The 24,914-nt window shown below is 30.6% G+C and overlaps 1 protein-coding gene across 1 annotated transcript in view; it reads left to right on the top strand.

Moving 5' to 3' along the window:
* Window positions 1-24,914, top strand: part of LOC120770895 (protein goliath) — a 131,626-nt gene that overhangs the window by 95,772 nt on the left and 10,940 nt on the right. Inside the window, exons 3-4 of the mRNA XM_040098561.1 lie at window positions 11,586-12,543; window positions 14,383-14,515. Of these exons, the coding sequence (XP_039954495.1) occupies window positions 11,991-12,543; window positions 14,383-14,515 (686 nt within the window). The 5' untranslated portion in view covers window positions 11,586-11,990. The remainder of the gene's footprint in view (window positions 1-11,585; window positions 12,544-14,382; window positions 14,516-24,914) is intronic.

Genomic DNA, 24,914 nt, shown 5'->3' with positions numbered 1-24,914 from the left:
ACTAAAATCATTTACACTGAATAAATACAAATGTCTGTATAGTATGGTGTAGTGTATGTGTGAACCCAGTGGTAAAAAATATATATAAAGTTTTCCAAAAGAGACTAGTTACAGGGTAGTCTCTTTAGACTAAGGTTATAGCTCCGGGCTAGCATTATAAGAGTCTAGAAATGTATAAAAATTTATAATTTTTTCCAAAATACCTAAGAATATGAGAAAATAATATATGAGTACCCTCTAACCTCTAAACTTCAAGTTACAACTAACGCCGCAAAAACCACCACTGTTCCAGAAAGCGCTTACATAGAACCAGTCTACACCAGTCAGCGCTTAGTACACACAAACGCGTGCATATATTTACACCTCAGTGTCTGCTGTAAGCAATCAGGGTCATTACACCATTACGGCAACGCGCTAGCACTGTTTGCATATGCGCGCCGCGAACTCAATGAACTCTACCAATAATCCCACCTACAACTTACGTGTATGCGGCCGATGAGTCGGCACATGCATTAATATGCCACAAGAAAATACAATAATACCGGATCAGTTAGTTGAAGGCGCAGTCAATTCTAAAGCGTACAGACTAAGTAGCCGCCACAACGTCCGGTTAGTGGGTGCGGAGCGCTTGCCGTTGATGTCGATGACGATGGCTTTATGTGGCCAAATGCCGTCAGCCAAAATGCAGAACTACATGGTAGTTGTGCATAAGCAAGCAGCCTAAGGCGCGTACTTAGACAGGCAACCAAGCTGTGAGTCAAACGACGAGCGGCAACAATGCGGCAGGGTAATAAGCCAATTGGCTTGGCCGTGTGCTGGCGGCGACGGCAGCGCGTTAATCGGGCGTGCCACTCACGGCTAACGGGCGCTTAATACATGGTATAAAATGCAGCGCGCGGCGGTTCTGCGACGCACTAGCGCGGCGCTTGCGGTCTATTCAACCAACTGCGCTGCGCGTCACCATTGTTATGAGCTATTTTATTTAAAGCAAAATGCGGTTTTTCTCAATTTTAATGCCTCGTGGCAGTTGCTCTACGTGCCGCGCCATAGTAAACGGTGTGAGTTGGCGCGCGCCAACAGCGCCATGTGCGGCGCAGCCAGCGCGTTGTGGGAGTGGTGCGCGGCGCATATGCCTGCGCACAAAAGTTTCATGGATGATATACCGAAATGTTGACAGCTCAATGCGATTACAAAGCGAATATGAAATGTAATCATTTCAATTTTATGTTCACTTTTCGCATTCTTTATTGCACATTTTTTACATGCAAGTGTTTGTGTATGTGGTTGTAAGAAGGTTAAAAAACGCGCCAACGCTCGCGAGTGTGGGCCATAAATTTATGACGACTGCATGCGGCATACGTTTATCCTCTCTTCTTCTTCTTCTTTTTCATTTTCGTTTTCGTTGTTATTTAAGTCAACTTTAAATGCTTTTTATAGTATTTAAATGCACACGCATACAAGCGCATGCTTCTTGTGCATGTGTCTGTATGTGTGTTTGCGTGCGCATTCATGCGTTGTGGACACTTATTGAATTATGAGGCTGCTTAAATTGCCCAGCAGGCGACTTGTGGTGGGTCAGCGAGCGCGCCAACGCACCAACCGACTAAAAAATGCATATATAACATATATACATACATACAGTTAAACATTTAAGCAGGCATTGCCTTGCGGCCGGTAAACTTCGCTTTATTATTATAAAATTTATTTTTATTTTCACTTTTATATTCATTTCATTATTATTGCGGCTTTGTGATTGTGCACGCTGCCTCTTGTAGTTTGGTTTGTTGGTTTTATACCCTTTACGGAGTATTAAGTTTGCCATGAAGTTTATAATAGACAGAAGAAAACGTTGGAGATCTTACACGCTATAAACGAACAGCATGAAGAACTGAATTGATTTAGACACAGCTGTCTGTCCATCATTATATACGGAGCTAGTCTCCTAGTTCTTAAGATATAAAGTTAAAATTTCACACACGTCATTATTTTAGCAAGAACGCGTTGATTTGTTGGAAAAGTTGTTATTGGACCACTTTCGGGTATAGTAGCTGCCATACAAACGGCTCGTTCAAGACCAAGTTTTTGTATGGAAAACTTTTTTATTTGACAAGATATCTTCAGGAAATTTGGTATGTATTATTATTTTAGGCAACGGTACAATCTCCGAAGAAATTATTCATATAGGATTACTATAGCATATAGTTGCCATACAAACTGAACGATCAAAATCAGGACTTTCTATGGAAAACTTATTTATTTGACAAGACATCTTCAGGAAATTTGGTATGTATTATTATTTTGGGCAACAGTGCAATGTCCTAAGAAATTATTCAGATCGGACCATTATAGTACATAGCTGTCATACAAACTAAATGATCGAAAACAAGTTCTTGTAGGGAAAACTTATTTATTTGACAAGATATCTTGACGTAATTTGGTACAGGTTATTAACCAAGTCAGCATTAAAATCTCCGAAGATATTGTCTAGATCGGAGCACTATAGCATATAGCTGTCATACAAACTGAACGATCAAAATCAGGAATTTCTATGAAAGACTTGTTTATTTGGCAAGATATCTTCACGAAATTTGGTATGGATTGTTACTTTAGACAACGGTCTAATCTCCGAAGAAATTGTGCAGATCGGAGTACTATAGCATATAGCCGCCATACAAACTGATCGTTCAAAATCAAGAAAAACATCTTTTGTACCTTTTTTGGCAATAAGAAATACACCTCTATAAGTGAAGGGTATATTAGCTTCGATGCAGCCGAAGTTAACGTTTTTCTTGTTTTCATATTTTTTTTGTTGCAGCTGGACAATAGGCGCATTAAAAATGAATTCGATGCGACAAGGCTGCGCCAATGCGCGACGGTTTGTGTGCTTAATGCGCAAATGTATGAGAGTGTGCGTGTAAATATGTTATGGTGTAGTTGCAATTTTTACAACATGTATATATATATATATATGTATGTATATGCGCATAGTATACATACTATTTTGACGCCGGTATGTAGGCCGTTCGGCCATTTAAGCGTACTTTTCTTGCGCCTTTTTGCAGCATTTTCAATGTCAAATGTCACAGCGAGATAATGAATGTGTGTAATTTGTTGTAAAATATTCATTTGTTTATTGAAAAAGTCAGCAATAAACTCGTCATTTCATTATGCTGTGGTGGTGTTCAACCGCTGAAGCAATTAAATGGTGTATTTGCAACGTATCATAAAAAAAATCGAAAAATGCTGTCGGATATAATAACCAATATTTAACCGTTTTATAACCAAAACTCAAATTTTGTTTCAATTTGAGTGGTTTCTATTATATCGTTTTTCCTTGGCTTGTAAACTTATGGATGCCACACTACTTCGGTGGCAGTTAATCTGTGTGATTAACATTTATTTTATTCTGGACTTTTCAGGAGTCTTTCAGCTATAGAAAGAGTCACCACAACCAGCAGCCATTTCGGCGTCGGACTCAAATTCCTGTCTCGACGCGGAAGCTGCGTTGGATCTCCATCTCTCCAACTTCGCACTTGTCGACTGGGCTCCCTGGTGTTCTCAGGCAGACGTCATGACCGATGGCGGTTCCAACTGCCTTCTCACACTCGCCTTTCCATTATTGGAAACTTCAGGAAGGCAACTCTGTCGTCGCGATCTGGCGGTGATAAGCCCTGAACTGAACAGTGGACAATAATAGTCAACAATGTCAGTCTTTCGAAAGGGTTCCCATCTCCTCTTCAAAAGGCGTTTGACCATTTTATTCGCTCGCCTCCGAGCTGGGTTGTGGCTTACGGAATTTGTTTCACATAATACGGTTTTGTGTGATTTTTTATTGAAAAAAAAATATTTCTAAAATTTCTAAAAAAAAAATTTATAAAAAAAATTTTCCAAAATTTCTAAAATAATTTTAAATATTTTTAGAACATTTTTTTTTTAAATTTACACAAATTTATTTTTAAATAATATTTTTTTATAAATTTTGAAATATTTTTAATTATACAATTTTTTTAAACCTTTTAGAAATATTTTTTTAATACAAATATTAAAAATAAGTAATAAAATTTATTTTTGTTTTTAGAAATTTTAGAAATATTTGTTTTACAGAAATATTTTTCTCACAAAAATCCTAATATTCAACCGCATTTCAAGTTTTTAAAGCGCTATTAACATTCAGCGCCTTATTCAGCTATCAAAATAATGTGCTGAATAAGTGCTGAAAGCCAGAAGCCAAAGACAGATGTTATGTCAAGACAACAAATTTTGTGTTAATTAAATTTCTGCATACTAAAATTAATTAAAATCTCGTTTCGCATACGCTGCTAACGGATTTTACTTTTAAATGCATTTATTAGTTTCAACGTTTATAAAAATTCTATTTTTGCCAAAATAAATGGGCGGCTTTCATGCAATTTCATTAAATGTCTGAATTTTTAGCGAAACAAAAAATAAAAATAAAAGAAAACAAAAAATAAAAAAAACCATTTAATATGCAAAAAAGTACACTTCAACATTTCTATATAGGAAACCGTTAGCAATTTTTTGCGCATAATTTTCAAATAAAAATTTTAAAAATAGTTTTTTAGTTTGTTAAATTTTCAAAGTAATTAAATGGAGAAAAATATTTTCGTCAAATAGTACACACACACCTAAATGCATATGTAATGCCTTATGCAAAAGTTCGAAATTTCAAAACTCAAACGGTAAATATGGCCAGCATATTTTCGGCTAGACTTTTCAGATGCGCTCACTTCAACACGTGGCTCCAATTAGAAGGCAGCTTAACCCTGTTGCAGCTCTTTCATTATTATTTTTATTTCACTTATTGCTACTTGCGCCTCAAACCGTCAACCGTCGTCACTGCCAACCGATTAGCCTTCTTCGATAAATCTAACAACAATAACAAATGCATATTTGCTATCATAAATTTGTTAGACCGCTTGAGCTGCGGCTTTATCACATGAATATAAACATAATCCATGTATCAGATTTCTCCCAACCGCACACACACATTTGCAGATGTGCATGCGTATGTGTGAAGTATTTTTGTTCGCGCGTTTGTGGCGGCCGCCCAAACGATATCTTCCCATATAAGGTGTTAATGTCTATTTAGCATTTGAATCACGTTTTCCATAATTTACATTCACGTTTTAGTTGCTCATACATATTTATGTGTCGTCGTTTAGTTGGCTTTGTCTCATGGCTACGATTTGTTTTTGTTTATTTTCCTTTTTTGGTTTTGGTTTGCGCATATAAATAGATAAATACAATCATGCGTACAAAGAAACATAACACATACATGTTGTGGTTCATATCTGCAGCAAAAAAGTCAAAACAACAAAAACAAAACATTATGGGTACAATTTCACTACCGGCAAGTACTTGAAAAATAAATATAACGATTTTTTAATAAATTTTTTTAAAAAATATGAAAGATTTTAAATATATGAATATAGTTTTCAAAAAAATTTACGTACAAAAAAATTAATAAATTTTTCAAAAATTTCGAATTCTAGAAAATTTCTAAATATTTTTTCGTTCCATAAAATATTTGTTTTTAATATATTTTATTCTTTAATATCAAGAATTTCAGGTTTATATTATATAAGTATTTATAAAATTCTGAACGATTAAATATTCAATTATTGATCCAAAAATATTAAAAACAAAATAAATTTAAAAAAAATTTTGGAGATACTTTTTTAAATTAAATTAATAAAAAATTTACTTTACTTTATTTTTACTTGTGTATATTCTTGAATAGCTTTTAATAATTATTTCAAAAATAAATAAAAAAATTTCGAAAGTTGAATAAACAAGAATAATTAAAAAAAAATATATGCATATATATGTGTATATTTTCTACATTTTTTAATCTTGTTTTTTCTTTTTAATTATAATTTTTAATATTTTTAAATTATATATTTTTGAAAATTTTTTTAAAACTAATTTTCCAACGATTATTATAAAAATTTATTAGAGAATTTAAAAGCAAAAATGTTTCCAAATAAATACATATTTTTTTAACCAAAAAATTAGTTAATTTTTAGTTTCGAAAACTCAAAAAATCTATTTTACTTTTTTTGTTTTTGAATGTTTTCAAAATAAATATATTATTTTTTAATTTTTCAAAAATTAAGTTAACTTTTAGTTTCGAAAATTGAAAAAAAATATCGGTTTTTATTAGTGAATTAAAAAAAACACTAATTAAAAAACAGAAAATTTATTCAAAATAAATATGTTCTTAAAAAAAATTACTAATTGCTTTCGAAAATTTAAAACATTTCGGTTTTAGGTTTTAAAAATATTTTTTAATTGTTTTTATTTTAATATTTTGTTTTAATTTTTCGAAAAATCAGATAATATTTAGGTTCGAAAATTTTTAATTAGAGCATTTTTCAAAATAAATATATAAATTTTTAAGTCAAAAAAATTTGTTAATTTTTAGTTTCAAACAGTTAAAAAGTTTTCGGTTTTAAAAATATTTTTTAGCTTGTTTTCTTATTTTAATTTTTTGAATGTTTTCAAAATAAATATAAAATTGTTTAATTATAAAAAATAGTTAATTTTTATTTTCAAAAATTTAAAAAGTTGTCAGTTTTCGAAATATTTTTTAATTTATTTTTTTTACTTGTTTTTTTATTTGATTTGAATATTGAAAAATTAGATTTTTAAAATGTTTTGTACTCTAAATTTTTTTAGTTTCGAAAATTGAAATAAAATTTCGGTTTCCAAAAAATTTTGTAATATGTTTTTTTTTGTTATTTAACTTTTTTGTTTTTGAGTATTCTAAAAATATTTTGTACTTTGAGTTTTAACTTTATTTAAAAATTTTATTCCAAACATTTTAAGAAATAAATTGTATATTTAAAAGTTACAAAATTAAAAAAAAAAATAGGTTTCCAAAATATTTTTTAAATTGTTTGATTTAAATATTGAAATTAATTAAATATTGAATGAAATAGTTAAATTATGTTTTGAAACGCTTGAACAAAAATTTTGAAATAATGCTTCAGACTTCTTAAATTTTTTTATTAAAAGAAAATTTTCATTAAAAAATTATTTTAAGTAAATTTTTCAAAACTTTTTTCAATTTTTTTATTCAAACATTTTTCCAAATTAAATTTTTGTATTTAAACTATTTTTTTTAACGGAAATTTTTTTGAGTTTTTGAAAAAAAGTTTTGAAAAATTTAATTATTTATTTTAATTTAAAAAATATTTATAAAAAGTGTTTTTGCTAAAAGTTTTTTTGTTAAAAAAATAAAAAATATGAAAAAATATTTTTTATTATAATTTTATTGAAAAAAATTTGTTAATTTTTTTAAGAATATGTTTTTAGAAATTGATTATTAAATTTTTGATTTTCAACGCATTTAAATATTTAAGCATAATCACCAAGCACACATGTTGCTAAGCACAAATCCCACACACTTGCATGCATTGCTTATGGCCACGTGCCCGAAAAATATAAAACGGCTGTTATTATGCCGCTACTTACACGGAATTTAGATTTTTCATTTTCTATATGGCGACAGGCCCCTACTCTTTTTTTGGGGCTTCATTCTCTGTATGCTGATGTGCCATATATGCCTTTCAACTGGGTTCAAGCATTGTGCGCCTATATTAGAAGAAGTCTTAAAATTTCAGCGCAATCAAAGCTCGTGCGGCAGGCACATGCTTCGCAGGCATAATGAGCTGACGCGAGCCATCAACGCACATATGAGGCTTACACTGACAGATACAGTATGATTTTAACGTACATATGAGACTTATCTGGAGAGATATATAGCTTTTATGAACACATATCTGATATGTATATGTGTGTATATGTATGTGTATGTGTATATGTACATATATGATGTGCCCACAGCGCATCCATCAAGGAGTTGTCAGCTTGTCCACACCGCCTTTTGTTATGCTAAACCAGCCAGCTCAGCCTTTTGGCGCCAAATTGCGACTCAACATGCTTTATCGCTTCCGTTGCCCATATATTCGTTAAAAACAATTCTTTGCGCTGACGCACAATTTATAATTATGCGAAATTCTTTGTTTGATTACTTTGTTTTGTGGAAATTTGCATTTTTTATATTAATTGTATCGCAACTGCCCACACCTTGGGTTCGCGGCAATCAACCTGGGTAGGACGTCAATCATGCCAAGTGTCAAAATGGCACTTCCTGCCACGAGGCTCACGGATATTTGTTGCTTGGCAGCAGAAGCAGCAAACGATGGACGCCTGTACCCACATAGCGGTGCGATAAATTGTGAGCGGTGACTCTTGGTGACTCGCGCATGGAATTGGCAGAGGTTCAGGCGTTTCAGGTGTGAATGGCTTTTGTGAATATTTTAGCAGATTTGTTGCCCTTTTTACATGGATACAACCATTTTTTCATATTTGTACATATAAGAATATATATAATATATTTACATACATATGTATATATTTATACATAATTGAAGAAGGCACATATTTATATACATACATACATACATATTAGTCTATCTTTGCAACATATAATACCCAATTTTTGTGATTTTCACATCTCACTTCAGATCAGCGCCAAATCCCGCCATTTTCTGCCTGCATTCATGCATTTTTCTGTATGATAATAAACCATTTTCGGTCTCATTTGTATATATATTCGGCACAATGAAACCTTATTAGCTTATTGCAACGTGCCTTACCGTGGATAAATAGCTACCTAAAGAGATATTATTTTCCTTTATACTATACTACCACAAAATACAATACATCAGCCAAAGCCATTGTCACCCCTGGCTGTACATATGTATATATCACATTATATAATATATATGTATGTATTCTTTATATGTGTATATTATAAACATATGTTTAGCTGTATGTTCGCCTGCATTCATATGTTATTATGTCAAGAGCCTTGAAAACGTCAATAGCATTTAAGAGCACAATGACTTCGCCACAAAAGCGCGTGCTTATGCATTTTGCTCTCGAAAGATTGACAAGCCTTGAGATTTCGGATTAAAATGTTTTCATAAACGACATAAATATAATATTTTGATGGATATGTGTATAACTCTCAAAATCCAATGAAAAAAAATAAATAAATTGTGCAGAGCAGTGACGGATCCTCGAGGGGTTTTGGGTGTCAAAGCACCCCACCGCCTAAAATCACAGATTTTAATTGAAATTCAGGAGAATTTACGAAGTAATATTAGCATTAAAAAGTATGTTACAAAAAAAGACATCCCACAGAATTTATTTCAGTGGCGGATCGAAAGGGGGTACGGGTGTCAAAGCCCCCCAAAAACGCAGATTTTAATTAAAATTCAGCAAAAATATGTTAGAAAGAAAGACAACTTCCAGAATTTGATTCAGTGGCGGATCCAAAGAGGGTTGTTGGGAGTCAAAGCCACCAAAAATCAGAAATTTTAAATCAAATTCAGAAAAGTTTATGAAGTAGTACTATTAATAAATGTTTAGTGTTAGAAAGAAAGACACCCTCTCGAAATAAATTTTGAAACCGCCACTGTTTAAGACATATTATATAGGTTAAGTAAGGGTATCCCAAATAATACGAAATGTTTACACCAGTGTTGCTAATTTGAAGGCACAATTTATGCTACCGAATTGTTTTCGAAATTTCTTAAATTCAACGAAAATTTTCAAAAATCAGAAAATGACTGAGAATAAATCTCACAAGAGTAATTTGTTGTAGAAATTGGTCAGTCTGATCGGGTTCACACCAAAGAAACCTCAAGTGATCAGGTAGAGCAGAACATATACGTAGAATTTATTCTGAGTTGAGTTCTTTCTATGGCCAAAAGACACGGTATACAGTGTGCTCTTTGAAAAAAATACCAATTATGACTCACTTGATTGTTGCTGCAGTTCCAAATTCAATTCAATTCAATTTAAAAAGAAATGTCTGGCCAAATTTCTCATTTTGTGAAAAATTGTTGTTACATTTATCATTCCCAGAAAACAGTTGGTTAAATTGAAGTTGCCATCTAAACTGACCGATAAAACTCAAGTCCCTGTATAAACAACTTTTTTATATGACAAGATATCTTCACGAAATTCGGCACAGATTATTATTTAAAATAGCGCTTTATTGTCCTTAGAAATTGTTCAGATCGGAACACTATAGCATGTAGCTGTCATACCAATTGAACGATAAATATCAAGTCCTTGTATGAAAAACTTTTTTATTTAACAAAATATCTTAATGAAATTTGGCGTGAATTATTATCCAAGCCATTGCTATGATCTCCGAAGAAATTGTTTAGTTCGGACGACCATAGCGTCTAGCTGTCATACAAACTGACCGATAAAACTCAAGTCCATGTAGGAGCAACTTTTTTACATGTCAAGATATCTTCACGAAATTTTGCACAGATTATTCCTCAGGACAAAGCTACAATCTCGTAAGAAATTGTTCAGATCGGACCACCATAGCATATAGCTGCCATACAAACTGAACAATAAAACTCAAGTACCAGTATGAACAACTTTTTTGTTTGAAAAGATATCTTCACGAAATTCGCCTCAGATTATTGTCCAAAGCAACGCTACAATCCCTTAAGAAATTGTTCAGATCAAACGACCATAGCATATAGCTGCTATACAAACTGATCGATTAAAATCAAGATAAGGATCTTTTTATACCCTTTTATGGTATAAGAATTGCAACTGTGAGCGGTATTACAGCTGTGGTTAAGCAGTGTTCAAAGAATTATCTTATTTTTACATTTTGTTGTAAATACTTGACAGCTTATTGTCGATTTTATTACAACACATGCAATATCATTCTAAAAATATGCACGAGGCATGCAAACCATAAACGCGAGTCATATGTCTATATAAACATGCATACATATATATAGCCGTACATATGTTTGTTTTTGTGTAAAATTAGCTCATTCGAAATCGATGCAAATCTCGCAATAACGTAACACTTAATCGCAAAGCAATACTCAACAGTTAAATGAAGTATCTGATCTTTAAAATATTGATAAGAGAAGTGATGACGTTGAGCGAGAGAAATATGTATCCTATATACAATGTATGTATATCTTAATACATACATATACATATATATGGTGCCTTCAAAACAAGTGCAATCGCTTGCCGCAAGCCTCTGCTGACTGCTTGTTTGAGTGCTCACTTTTGTTATTGTTATTTTTGTCTTTTAAAAATAACGCATTCAACAGCTCTTATTTAAAAACAAAAATTCTCGCAAATTTAAAAACATAAATACGTTTATAATTAATTACTTAAATCAATACGAACACCTTTGCTTACCTACACTCGCTCGCTCTCTCTCCCACCACATTACGCTCGCATTGTTTTGAGAGCTTCAATCAACAAAAACATTTACGAATCAATTGAGATACGCAACCGAACCGCCATATAGCGAAATTCAAATCTTATCAGCGCCTTTGCGCACGAACGGTTCGAAACATTGCCATAACAGTAAACAGAATTCAATGATAAAACGACAAATTAAAAAACGAAAAAAAAATTGAAGCAAAAATTATTTAACAACATCAAACAATATACGTGTTCGGCCCAAATTAAAATTGTGTCTAATTTTTTCATTGCAGTACACTTGCGGCACTCGATGACGAGAGGTGTGTCGAAGACGTCGGTCCCAGCACTCGAGCAGAAAACGTACGAAACGCCAGCGACAAGCGCGACGTGTCTGCTTAAATATCAGAAGTGATTTCGCATCCAATGTGCAAACGAAAAGTGGCGACGTGCGAAAGCAGAGCGCAGCGTCTGGCCGCGTAGCAAAAAATAACAAGAAATAGTAAAAAAAAGTTGCAAGAAAAATTAGCAAAAAAAAAAGAAAAAATCAAAAAGTGTTTCAAAAGTGAATGTGCACATAACCTATATACTTGTATATATATATATATACTTACACACCCATATACATATAACCGCTTCGTGTAAATAGGAGCTTCGTGTCGCTCCACCCAAAATAAGCAATCATAGCAACTCAACTGAAAATGTGTTCCAAGGAGTTGCTGCTCTTAGCATGCCTCTTCCTGCTCGGCGGTCTGCGTTTGACCTCGACCACGACAACCACCACTTTTGTGGCGGCCATGTCCATAGCGAATCAGGATCTCGATCGTTATTTTCGCACGGCGAACGCCACACAGATGCTCGCCAATGAAGAGCGTATCATCATAGATGTCTATAATTATGCCTATTTGAATTTCACCTACTTGAATGAGTTTGGTGAAATACGTAAGTTGGCGCATAGTGAGGAGAAGGCGCGTTACGGTGAGGGTAAAGTGGATAGTAGAGAGGGTAAACTCGTACATATAAGCACGATCGGTAATATAAGCGATGATACGGCTTGTACGTCCAAGATCGCCGGCACTAATGGTGAGAGTTTTCCACCCAAAGGTGTCGGTTGGATTGCGCTGGTGAAGCGCGGCTTTTGCACATTCGAGGAGAAGGTGAAACATGTGTACGATCGTGGTGCGATCGGTGTGATCATCTACAATGACAAAGCGGTCAACAATCTGGAGAAAATGCAGATTAGAGATCAACTGCGTAAGTATGCAAAGTAATTGTAGTTGTTTAAGCGCTTATATTGGACTCTAAGTACAACGATTACACGCACAGTAATCAATTTAAATTGCACGGAATTCGCCCAATATTATAGATATTTTTATTAGCCTATTTAGATAAGCTTTTTTTGTACTTCTGACTGGGTAATAAAAAGCTAAGGAAGTAATGTGAACAAGCAATTAATTACAAAATAGTATTATTATTATTGCTGTTAAATTACATTTGTTATGAGCTACTGATTACTGATTTGTAAATAAAATTAATTAATGATTACATTTAATGTAATCAAACTGAAAATAAATAAAAAAATAAAAATTACGTAAAAAAGTTAAAGTGAAATTGTCATGACTTTCTGATTACTGATTTGTAATCAAAATAAAATAATGATTACATTAAATGTAATCAAATTGAAAAAAGCAAATTTAAAAGTCAAACTAAAGTTGTTATGAGCTTCTGATTAATGATTTGTAATCAAAATTAATTAATGATTACAGCAAATGTAATCAAATTAAAAATTAATCAAAAATTTATAAAAGGAAATTCAAAAGTTAAAGTGAAATTGTTATGAGCTTCTGATTAATGATTTTTAATCAAAATTAATAAATGATTACATCAATTTCAATAATTTGCGATTATAAATTATAGTTACATATGTAGATATTCGTTGTAATTAAAAGTGATTACTTTTGTAATCAAACTGAAAGTAAGTGCTTACAACTATCTCAGTATCTTACGATTTCAAATTAAAACATGAAAGTACAGTTATCATGAACTTCACACTGATTACTGATTTGTAATCAAATTCATTATTGATTACATGTGCTTCAATATACTACAATTTCAATTAAATGAAAGTGGAGTTGTTATGAGATTCTTAGCAAACAGAATTGTCAACTATTTAATTACCATTCAATTCTTGTTAGTAAGAAAGTAATTATTTGCAATTAAATTGATTACTCAGTTTATAATCAACGAAATTAATGCTTACGTAATTTTTATATAAAAATACTAGTTATGACAATATTATTTGAATTAACACAGCTATTGCGATATTATAATTTAGCAAATGTTTAAGTGCAAACACTAGTAATGGTAATCATTATTTAATACATACAAAGAAATAAGAAAAATTCAGTGTATTTCATCACTTTATAGTTTTAACATACATAATTTGCTATAAATGCATGTAATCTAAAATGTAATCATTACTTTGTTGACTCCATTACTTTTATATACAATTACAAATGCAAGATATTTCTTTAAACTCTCAAAATTATGTAATTTATTATGTAATCTAAAATGTAATCATTACTTTGTTGACTTCATTACTTTTATATACAATTACACATACTAGATATTTCTTTAAACTCTCAATATTATGTAATTTATTATGTAATGTAAAATGTAATCATTACTTTTATAACAATTACATATACTCTTAACGTTATATTAGCCGAAATGGAATTGGTTATTGTTAGAACCCATAGATTTATCTAAAAGTATTTATATGATATTGGTAATGGTAATTATATAGTATTTTGCAGTACTAAAATTACACTTTCTTAAAATTTTTATTTTTTATTGCCATTACAACATAAATACTCAATAACAACGATATTTTAGTTATTGTAATCATTAAGTAATTACAAATAATAACAATAATAATGGAATTTGCGCAGATTATTACGTTGAGTTACTCAAGGTTAGAGCTTCATATAATGAATGTATATTAAAGCAAAAATAATAATAGTATAAATAGCCTTACTCAACAATTAATCTCAATAAAATGTCTTTATTTCATTACTTTCTTGCGCATTTCAGGCGATATAACAGCTGTGATAACTTATCTTGAGATTGGTTTGGAAATAGCACGAATCGTTGATCAAGGATTGCAAATGGATGCCGCCATCATAAAAGGCCGATCCGGTAGCCGACCATTAAATACGCTAAACAAGTACGTGTGAATATTTTATGATACCACTTTTCTCAAGTATTTATTGCACTTATTAATAATGCCCGATGACTACCGAAAGCAGTAATGGCGGGTGCTAGTAAATGCAAACATGACTTTACTATACATATGTATATGTAGGTACTTATATAAGTACTCATGAGCACACGTAAATTGTATGGACTGCTATGACTAGCAGAAAGTGATTCGTACTTTTCAACTCGGGTCCAAATTTAAGCCGATCACTGCACAAAGTGCTATCTTCATTCATAAAAGTTCCGTGTGGAATTGTTGGTGCTTATTTTTAAATATTTATCAACAATAATAATGCATGTGCTTGATGAATGTCGAATGGTGCGGTGTATTGAGGGATTTCTCATATTTCTTGAAGAGTTTTCTGGAAAGTTGTATTGAATCACGGTATCAGAAGGATGTAAGGAAGGATCGGAGACTCTTTATAGTATATGTAATAAGTAATGTAATGATCCGTCTGACGAGCTGCGTCGTAAATACGCGAACTAGTCCCTTAGTTTTTGAGATATTGATATGAAATTTTGCGCACGTTCTTTTCACCCCAAGAATCTGTTGATATGTCTCAATGGCCGACATCGGACTACCATAACATACAACTGCTATACTACAAGCTGACCGATCAAAATCAAGATAAAGATCTTTTTTTACGCTTTTACGCCATTTTTCGACATAAGTAAGCCCAATTCATTGCTTATCATCTGGGAGGAGACGAACGTTTTCCAAGTTTGTGTAACGACGAGTATAAAAAACGAATTATATGATATGAGTTTTTGAATTAAAAATATGCATCTTCAGATCACCAGGTTGTTTTAAAAATAAAACCAAAGCTCATTGAATGCTTGTCTTGACGAAAATACTAACTCAGCAAGAGCTGTATAATTTGTACTCTCAGCGGCTCATATAAAATATATAACTCGATTTTAAGAGAAGAAAAGTAGAGATGACGTCAGAAATGTAAAAGATTGCGCTTTGAAAACTCAAAGCCCTAATGTCCCATTGATAACATAACATAATAAATGAAGTACCAATGCTATGTCTAAATAATTTTCAAAAAAAAATTGAATAAGTTTTGTGTTTTTGTTAATTTAAAAAATTATTTAACTTTTTTCTTAATTTTCAAAATTTTTAAACTATTTTTTTTATAATTGCCAAGAAAAATTTTTAATAATTTGTAAAATAATTTTTTTTAAACATTGTAATAAATTTTTTAAAATTTTTTTATTATCAAAAGATTTTTTATTTATTATTTTTTAATAATTCTCAAACAACTTTTAACTAATTTTTTGTCTTTCAATTATTTAAAAAAAAACTTAAAATTTAATAATTATCCAAACAATTAATAAATGTTTTTTTAATAATTATCATTTTTTTTTAAATATTTTTCTAATAACCATAAGGTTTTTTTTAATAATTATTAAAAAAAATTATATCCGTTCACAAAAAATTTTCAAAAAAATTGTAAATTTGTTTTATAATCATCAAAAAATTATTATTTGTATTTTAATAATTGTCCAAAAAACCACTAAAAATTAATTAACAAAATTAGAAGTTTATTTTATTTTTTTTCAAAAATGCTTAAACAATTACATATATATATTTTCGAATAATTATCAAAAAAAGGGTAATTATTTATTTTTAATATTTTTTTATTATTTATCAGAAAATGTGCAATTATTTATTTACTTTTTAATAATTATACAAAATATTTAAATAATCAAGAAAAAATTTAAAATTTTTAATTCTCAAAATTTTTTAAATATTTTTTTATTATTGTTATCAAAAAATTTATTATTATTTTATAAAAAATTTAAAAAATTAAAAAAAATATTGGCTTCTTATTATTCCCCAAAAATTTAAACTAATTTTTCCTTTTTTAGCTATTTTCAAACATTTTTAAATATTTTTTTTTTATTAATTATCAAACCTTTTTTTTAGCTATTTTCAATGTTTTAATAATTATAAAAAAAATAATGTTTTTTAAAAGTTTTCAAAATTTGTTTACTAACTATCAAGAAATTGTGGAATATTCAAAAATAATTATTAATATCTTTTAATAAAATTTAATTTTTCTTTTAAATAATTTTGAAAAAAATCATTTTTTTTTATTAACAAGAAAATGTTAAACTATCTAATTATCTTTTTTAAATTCTCATAAAATAACTATTTCGAAAAACTATTTTTGATTTTTAATAATTATCAAAAAAATGCAATTCTTTTTTTTTTAATTTTAAGTTTTTTGTATATATCAAACAATTTTTTAACAATTATTTCTTTTTCAATGTTTAACAAAAAAATTTGCTAATAATTTTAAATGATTTAAAAAAAATTAAGTATTTTTTATTAATTATTTAAAAAAAAAAAATAATTTAAAAAAATTAAAAATTTTAATTTAATTTTTGCAAAAATATTTAATTTAAAAAAATTGTAATAATTTTTGTATTTTTTCAATTTAATATTTATTTTTTTTTTTATTTATAATATTTTTTGATACAAAAATGATATTTGTACATACTTATGTACCTATAAAAATAGTATATAATCGAGTTCAGCGAACTTTACTGCAGATTACTGGAAATAATTCAAAAACGCGGCCACGAAGCTGTGTGAACTCAAACACAATATTTGTCATTAACATATATAAATATATACATATGTATATACTAAATATTTAAATATGCCGCCATTGACGACATGCACTCGCATATTCATATTTATTAGACTTGCAAGAATTTGGCAAATTTTGCAAAGCCAATGCACTTGAGCGACACACAATCGCCTTGCCAACTGTCTGCCACTAAGACTTTAGTGAACCCATACTTATGCAAAGCACTGACTGGCTGTTTATTTATGTACTAGACTGCAATTTAGTGAATGAAGTCAAAATAAATAACAAAATTAAACAAATAGTCGCTCGCTATGAAGCACGTGAAACACACATACACACGCGCAGCGCTTAGCGCTTGGATTTCACGTAGTCGACTGATAAGCGGCTAAGTAATAGTCGCCCGGGGCGCACATTCCAATAATAAAAATAACACAGCGAGTAATGAGCTGGATGCTGGCGGTGCATTGGCATACATGACGGTCACATACACCCGCAAATATGTATTAAATATATGTATAAATATGTGTATATATATAACAGCTGAGCGATGGCTAAAACGAGAGCGTATGACAAAAATATAAACAAAACGCGCAAATCTGAATATATATACTTATACTCAGGCGATCAAATTTGCTTTGTAAAAATAAATATGCAACTCTCTGCGGGGCCACTGAACTGTATGTGTGTATATGTGTTGGTATGTGTAACTAAAATAAGCAGCCAAATTCTCTCGTATACACCTTAGCGCCTTGAGATTTGGAAATGGATAGGCAGCGCAAGCATTTGCGCTTGTTAACTGATAGCTGAGAGGGGTTGACTGGTGTCCAAGAGGTCAATACCTTTTCTAATGACCTGGGGAGAATTAGAATTGAATTCCATATTTCGGCAGTTGAGCTTTGTTTTGAAATGGGTGGTCTTCAAGTTAGTAAGCTGTGAGCACTTTATTGTATTTTGGGCAGCCGATTTGCTTTGGATATCGTTTTCCACTACAGGGACTAATCGTACATTTTTTTGTTAACTAAATCTTGAGTCAAGTGATTTTAGCAGCTAAACAATCAGTCAGCAAAATAAACGAATGGAGTTGGTATGTGACTTAGCTAAAAAATATAAAGTGATCCCAAATGTAGGCAACATTTTCATTAATTTTTTTTTGAATTTCGAATGTAAACAAATTAATTGGTAGGTGACTTAGCTAAAAAATATAAAATATTCCTAAATGTAGGCAACATTTTTATTTACTTTTCTGTTTGCTTAAATTTCGTATGTAAAACATTGCCCTCCTTAAGGGTATTTATTTTGAAAATCTAGAAAAGAATCCTTGCAAAGACTGAGTGCGGTTGAACGTCTTTAAAAATCTGATAGAAGATCATTTAAAACATCCGAGTTTCATAAACAATTTGATACATTTTTGAATATTTAACTGATATTCTAAAATAAGCTAGAAACATGAGAAATTTAATACCACCAAACATAGATTCATTTAGTTTCTTAACCGTTTGCTCTTTTTTTCAAATATATAAGTACATAAGTCCATAAAAAGCAACTTTCCTGCTTATCACACTTGATTATCATTTAATCCACTAGAGGAACGTGAAATGTGGTCTTAACTTTTCAGAATGTTCTTCGATCATTATCTCGCAAAACCAGACATTGTGGTAGACTTAACCAGCGAAAGTTTGCAGATATAAACACAAATTGCGTAGTTTGGTAATTAAGAAGTCATAAATTATTTTTATGATATGCGAGCATATAGTAAAGCCACTCAAGAGCTAACAACATATATAAATAGTGACTAAATTAAGGTTAATCATCAGCTGAACTCAAGTATATGATTAATTCATTATCCAAAAGTGATAAACTCGAGTTTGTGGCACAGCGCAAAAAGCTCTTCATGTATGTTCAAAATTCAATACCAATTAAACTCTACACTGAGTATTTTTTTTCATGCTGTGACACAAACTCGAGTTTATTGTTAGTAATAAACTCTTTTCGCAAACACTGTGTTTACCATGAAAAATTATTAACATTTTGTGTCAAAAATATTATTTGAAATGACCAGTTCTTAACACTACTATAAACACCACTTATCAATGTGTTAAACTCGAGTTTATGGCGTCACGTGAACATTTTCAAAAGGGGTTTTTCTCGTTTTATAAAAACTCAGGCATTGAAAAATTCTTAATAAACACTACCTTTACACAATAAACTCAACATCTACCATAAACTCGAGTTTGTGAGGAAATTTAAATTAATTTTTTGAAAATAGTTTTTCTCGTTTTATCAAAACTGAAGGATTCAAAAATCGACAATAAATACTACCTATGCACTATAAACTCAACATCTACCATAAACTCGAGTTTGTGGGAAAATTTATATTAATTTTTTGAAAATAGTTTTTCTCGTTTTATGAAAATTCGATCATTTAATTATCGCCAATAAACACTACCTATGCACAATAAACTCTATATCATCAACTCGAGTTTGTGGGGAAATTTTAATTAAAAAAAAAAATTTTCTAGATTTATAGAAACTCAAGCATTGAAAAATAAATAATAAACACTAACCTCACACCATAAACCCAATATCTTAAACTCGAGTTTATGAAGAAACTCTTAGTTATTCTTTCAAACAATCAAACCGTTCATAAAAGTACAGGTAACATATTTATAATCCCGGAATCGTACCATATTATATCGAGAACCAATGAGAACACCTTTCTATTAAAATAATATGTAATAAGGGGCACAATATACCTTAGATCGAGGTCCAATCCTCATTTACTTATCTAATCAAGGGGCCACTGGTTCTTTACATGAGAATTTGTTCGAGGCAGAGTCCTAGTAATGCTTTCAAAAAATATTTCTCCTCAAGTAGTTAACCCTCCAATGGTCACTCAACATCTTTTTATTTAGAATGCTATAAAAGGCCGAAATTGTCAAGAAAATTTACTTAGGAGCCCAGCAGCAAATATTTCGATGAAATATGAACTCAATTATTTAGACCACATCCCCCTCCCTCCCCCCCATAGCAAAGTAAGACGAAGTACGTAGATAGGCCCACAAAATGTCATTAACCGAAAACCTATAAAATGCCATACTTAAGCACTAAATTAAGATATAGAACTGTAATTTGGCATATCATAGTAAAAAAATGGCCACAATCGGACTACAACCACGCCTAATATCCCATATAACGATTTTAAATTTCATTATATTCTTTCACTTTCCAGGCCACAAACTAAGAAGTAATTAATATAACAGGATAAGACTTTTCTCGAATAATGTCCTTACAGTATGCCATATTCTGATGAAAAACTTTTCAATTCAACCAAAACTGTTCAAACCCCTAGCTACCGAATAAGAGGATTCCAGAATCTATAGTTCGTTTTTGACTGAAATTATCGGTCAATGTATGAGATATGCTGTTGAAATTCAGAGAGAATCCTTTCCTAACAATTGTAACTCTGTGTATCAAATATAGGTTGAATCGGGTCAATACTTCCTTGAGCCCTCATATACCTAATACAAAAATTTTCGAACTTCCGGGTACATTATATCGCATATATCGGCTGATATGCGAGTTATCCCAATGAAAATGAGAGTAACGGACTATAAAATCTTCGACTGCACCCGAACGTAGCCTTTCCTCACTTGTTTATTTTATATTTTTTGTATTCCCTTCGTGCTATCTTGTTCCTTCATTGTTTACTACGTGCGAAACTGTCTCGACGTTGATTGTTGTTGTTACTATTATTGTTTTTGTTATTGTTGCTGGGGTGATAAGAGCCATGTCGCAGCGTGTACACAACATAAACAAATTGAATTTTTACTGCTCCATAATAAAGATTAAGTTTAGACTTAACATTGAGTCGTTTTGTATTAACAAACGGTTGGGGATCTGGAATATTTTACGTGCACACAGCCACACCAACACACGGCTACATACAGACATGTTGGCTCTGCGAAAAGAGACATGTCTAAATTCAAATTGTGCGCGCAAAAGTTTTTATGGACATTAGGCTTAGTGTTGGCACACCTGTCGCACACGCACACATATACAAGCATGCATGCATACTACTATTGAGATAATTGTATGTATGTATGTATGGATATATGTATAAGCGTGGCGTTGCGCAGTTTTAGCCACACTCGCGAACGCATTTGTATGCATAACACTTGAAGAATGCGCAAAATTCTCGTCGGAATTTGCTTTTTGTTGTCTATTTTCCGCTACTGTGGTTTAGGCTTGTCCATTTTGTGTTTCAATTGTTGTTGAGAATAATTTTTGTACCCTAAAGAGGGTATATAGTATGCCGAGAGGTAATAAAAGCAAGCAGTAAGCGTTGGAGACTCTAGAAAATATATACATATAAATGATCAGGCTGAGCAGCTTAGTCGATTTAGCCATGTCTGGCTGTCTGGGATTGGGAGAGGGACTGGCCACACTAGTCCCTCACTTTTTGTGCTATCGTTCTGAAATAACACACACGTCCTTTGCTCGCCAAGAAGCTGTTTATCTCTCGGAATTGTCGATATCGAACAACTATAGCGTATAGCTGCCATTTAAATGAACGATCGGGGTCAAGTGGCTGTATGGACAACTTTTTTACTTGATGAGATATCTCCATAAAATTTGGCAGGGATTATTATCTAAGACATTGCCATAATCTACAAAGAAATTGTGCCGATCGGACTACTATAGCATACTGCTGCCATACAAACTGAGCGGTCGAAATCAAGGCCTTATATGGAAAACTTTTTCAGCTGACGAGATATCTTCACGAAATTTGGCATGAATTATTGCCTGGAGCAATTGTGCAATCTCCGAAGAAATAGTTCTGGTTGGATCACTACAGCATATAGCTGTCATACAAACTGAGTGATCGTAATCAAGTCCTTATATGGGAATCTTTTTTACTTCAAAAGGTATCTTCATAAAATTTGCTAGGGATTATTATCTAAGCCATTGTCATAAATTCTGAAGAAATTGTTCTGATCAGATTACTATAGTATATGGCTGTCATACAAAATGAACGATGAAACCCAAGTCCTTGTATGGAAACTTGTTTATTTGACAAGACATCTTCACCAAATTCGCCACCAGTTAGTGCCTAAAGCAATTATGCGATCTCCTAAGAAATTGTTCAGATTGGACCACTATAGTATATAGCTGCCATACAAACTGGCCGATCAAAATGAAGCTACAAATCTTTTTATACCCTTTTCTGCTATAAAAAATTCACCTGTGAAGGGTATTATAAGTTTCGTGCAAACGTAGTAAACGCTTTTACTTGTTTTTATTGTTTATTCGTTTTCTTTTTTCCTTTTTTATATATTCTTCCTTTTTTCTTTTATTCCTTTTTTATATATTTTTTTAATTTTTTTTTACTTTTTTTGCATTTATTTTTCTGTCCGTCACTTTTAAATACTCTGCACGTGCGTCATAAATATTTGCTGCCTCATTGCTTTGGAAGGTTACTGTTGGCAATGAATAAAAATTAGCCCCACCCACCCACTGCAGCATGTGTGTTGCATATAAAGCAATAATAAAACAATAAAAAATTATGATGATAACAAAAACAGTAAGTCAGTCTAAGGCATAAATTTCGCATGTCTAAATTTATTGCAATTATTGCTCGTTGCTTTCATGAAATTGCGCCAAAAATGGAAGTTTCTTGAACTAATCATGCGCCGCCGCTAAATTCATAGTTCAATCACGACGCTGAGTTGCCCAGTTACCCACATACATATCTAATGTGTACATACGTTTGTATGTGTGTGTATATACTTGGATGTGTGTAGAGGAACTTAAAGTCTTTGCAAATTTCCACGTAAAACTTTACAAGACAATTACAAGTTGTTTGCTTAGATAAATAGCTGTGCATTTAAGCTATTTAGTGAGACACGGTGAGGTAACATACCTACACACTTATATGATATATGAGGTGAGTGCGCTGGCAGTTTGTTGTTGTTGGCCCTTTGTTGTGGAGATACATGTGCATACATATATTGGAATTAAATTACATTTATATTACATGGCAACAATTACAATGTTAGTTCTGGTAATTATTGTAGTGGCGGGGTTTAAGTGGTTTGAGTGCTTGACTAGCAGTCGGTGGACTATAGATTCGAAACACAAGCGTTGCTGATGTTTTAGACCTACAATGTGTTTGGTAAAACATTCGAGAATTGAACAGAGAACATTTTTGTGGAATGCTTTAAGCCTCTAGTTGCTCGTCGGATGTGTCTGTTTGACCCTTTTCTAAGGAGGTTCTGAAGTTTTTGGTTCCCTGTTACAAAACTGAGTATAGCGACACGATGGTTACGCAGAAAACGTACCAAAGATACAATAACACATAAAAGCTTAAATTATAGGCCTTAAAAACTATTTCACTTTTACTAAAAAAATGTGAAGATGAAAAAACTCTTTCTCAAATTCACTTTGCACCTATTAAATTACAAAAATCTAACATTTAATTGTATGTACATATTTGAATTTTCCTTACGCTATTTTTAGATACTACAAGAAAATCGTACAGGGTAGCCGACTACATTTTGGATGAAATTCGGATATGTTGTAGATCATAAAAAAGTAAGTGCGTAGTATTGTTCACGTTTGTTGAGTTGCAAAAAGTTTACAAATTTACATACAAAAGTACATACATACTCGTTAATACAAAAACAACGTATTAGTTATGTAGTAGTGCGATGCGTTTATACAGTTCTACAACATATCCGAGTTCATGCATTGTTTGAGCAAAATCGAATTCAGAAATGAGTATTATGTATAAAGAATAATAATTAAATAAAATTTGAAAAAACTTCAATAAAAAAATAAATTAATTAAATTAAAAAAAAATAATTTAAAAAATTAAATTTTAAAATTAAAAAAGAATAAAAATAATTTAAAAAATTAAATTTTTCAAATTAAAAAATTATCAAAAAATTTAAAAATAAAATTAAATCAAAAATACTAATTTAAAAATTAATTTAATTTTAATTTTGAATAATTTAATTTTAATTAAAAAAATTACCTTTGAATTAAAAACTAAAACATTAATTTAATTTTAATTTAAAACAATTAATTTTGATTAATTATCTTAAATTATATACAAAAAAAAATGTTAGAAAAAACGCAAGTAAAAACTTTAAAACGATTTAGAAAAATTTAAAAAAATCTTAATATAATATAACATAAAAAAATTAAATTAAATTAAATTAAATAATTAATTTAAAAATTAAATTATTAACAAATATAAAAAGATTTAGAAAAATAAAAAAACCTAAGTAAATAAAATAAAAAATAATTTTAAATTAATAAATTAAAATAAATAAAAAAATTAATTAAATTTTTTAATTTAAAATAAATGAATGAATCAATTTATTTTATTTTATATTTAATTACACATTTTCTTTTAATAAATTAAATAATTAAAATATATTCAAAAATATATAAAATATCTAAAGAACACAAAATATGTAATTAAGAAAAAATTAGAAAAATTAAATAAAAAATGAAGCAAAAAAATTTAAATAAAATAAAAAACGAAAATAATTAAGCTAAACTAAATTTAATTTTTTATTTCGTTTAAAAAATTATTTATAAAAAATGAATTAATCGATTGAAATATATAAAAAAATTAAATATTAAAAAATACAAAATATGTAATTAAGAAAAAATTGGATAAAAAATTAAACAAAAAACAGAAAAAATGTATAATAATAAAATTAAAAGATCGGAAGATAAAAAACAAAAATAATTAAA

This window comes from Bactrocera tryoni, chromosome 3, assembly GCF_016617805.1.
Source record: "Bactrocera tryoni isolate S06 chromosome 3, CSIRO_BtryS06_freeze2, whole genome shotgun sequence".
Taxonomy (NCBI): Eukaryota; Metazoa; Arthropoda; class Insecta; order Diptera; family Tephritidae; genus Bactrocera; species Bactrocera tryoni.
The sequence above is the reverse complement of the archived record's forward strand: the minus strand, read 5'-3'. Positions and strand labels throughout refer to the sequence as shown.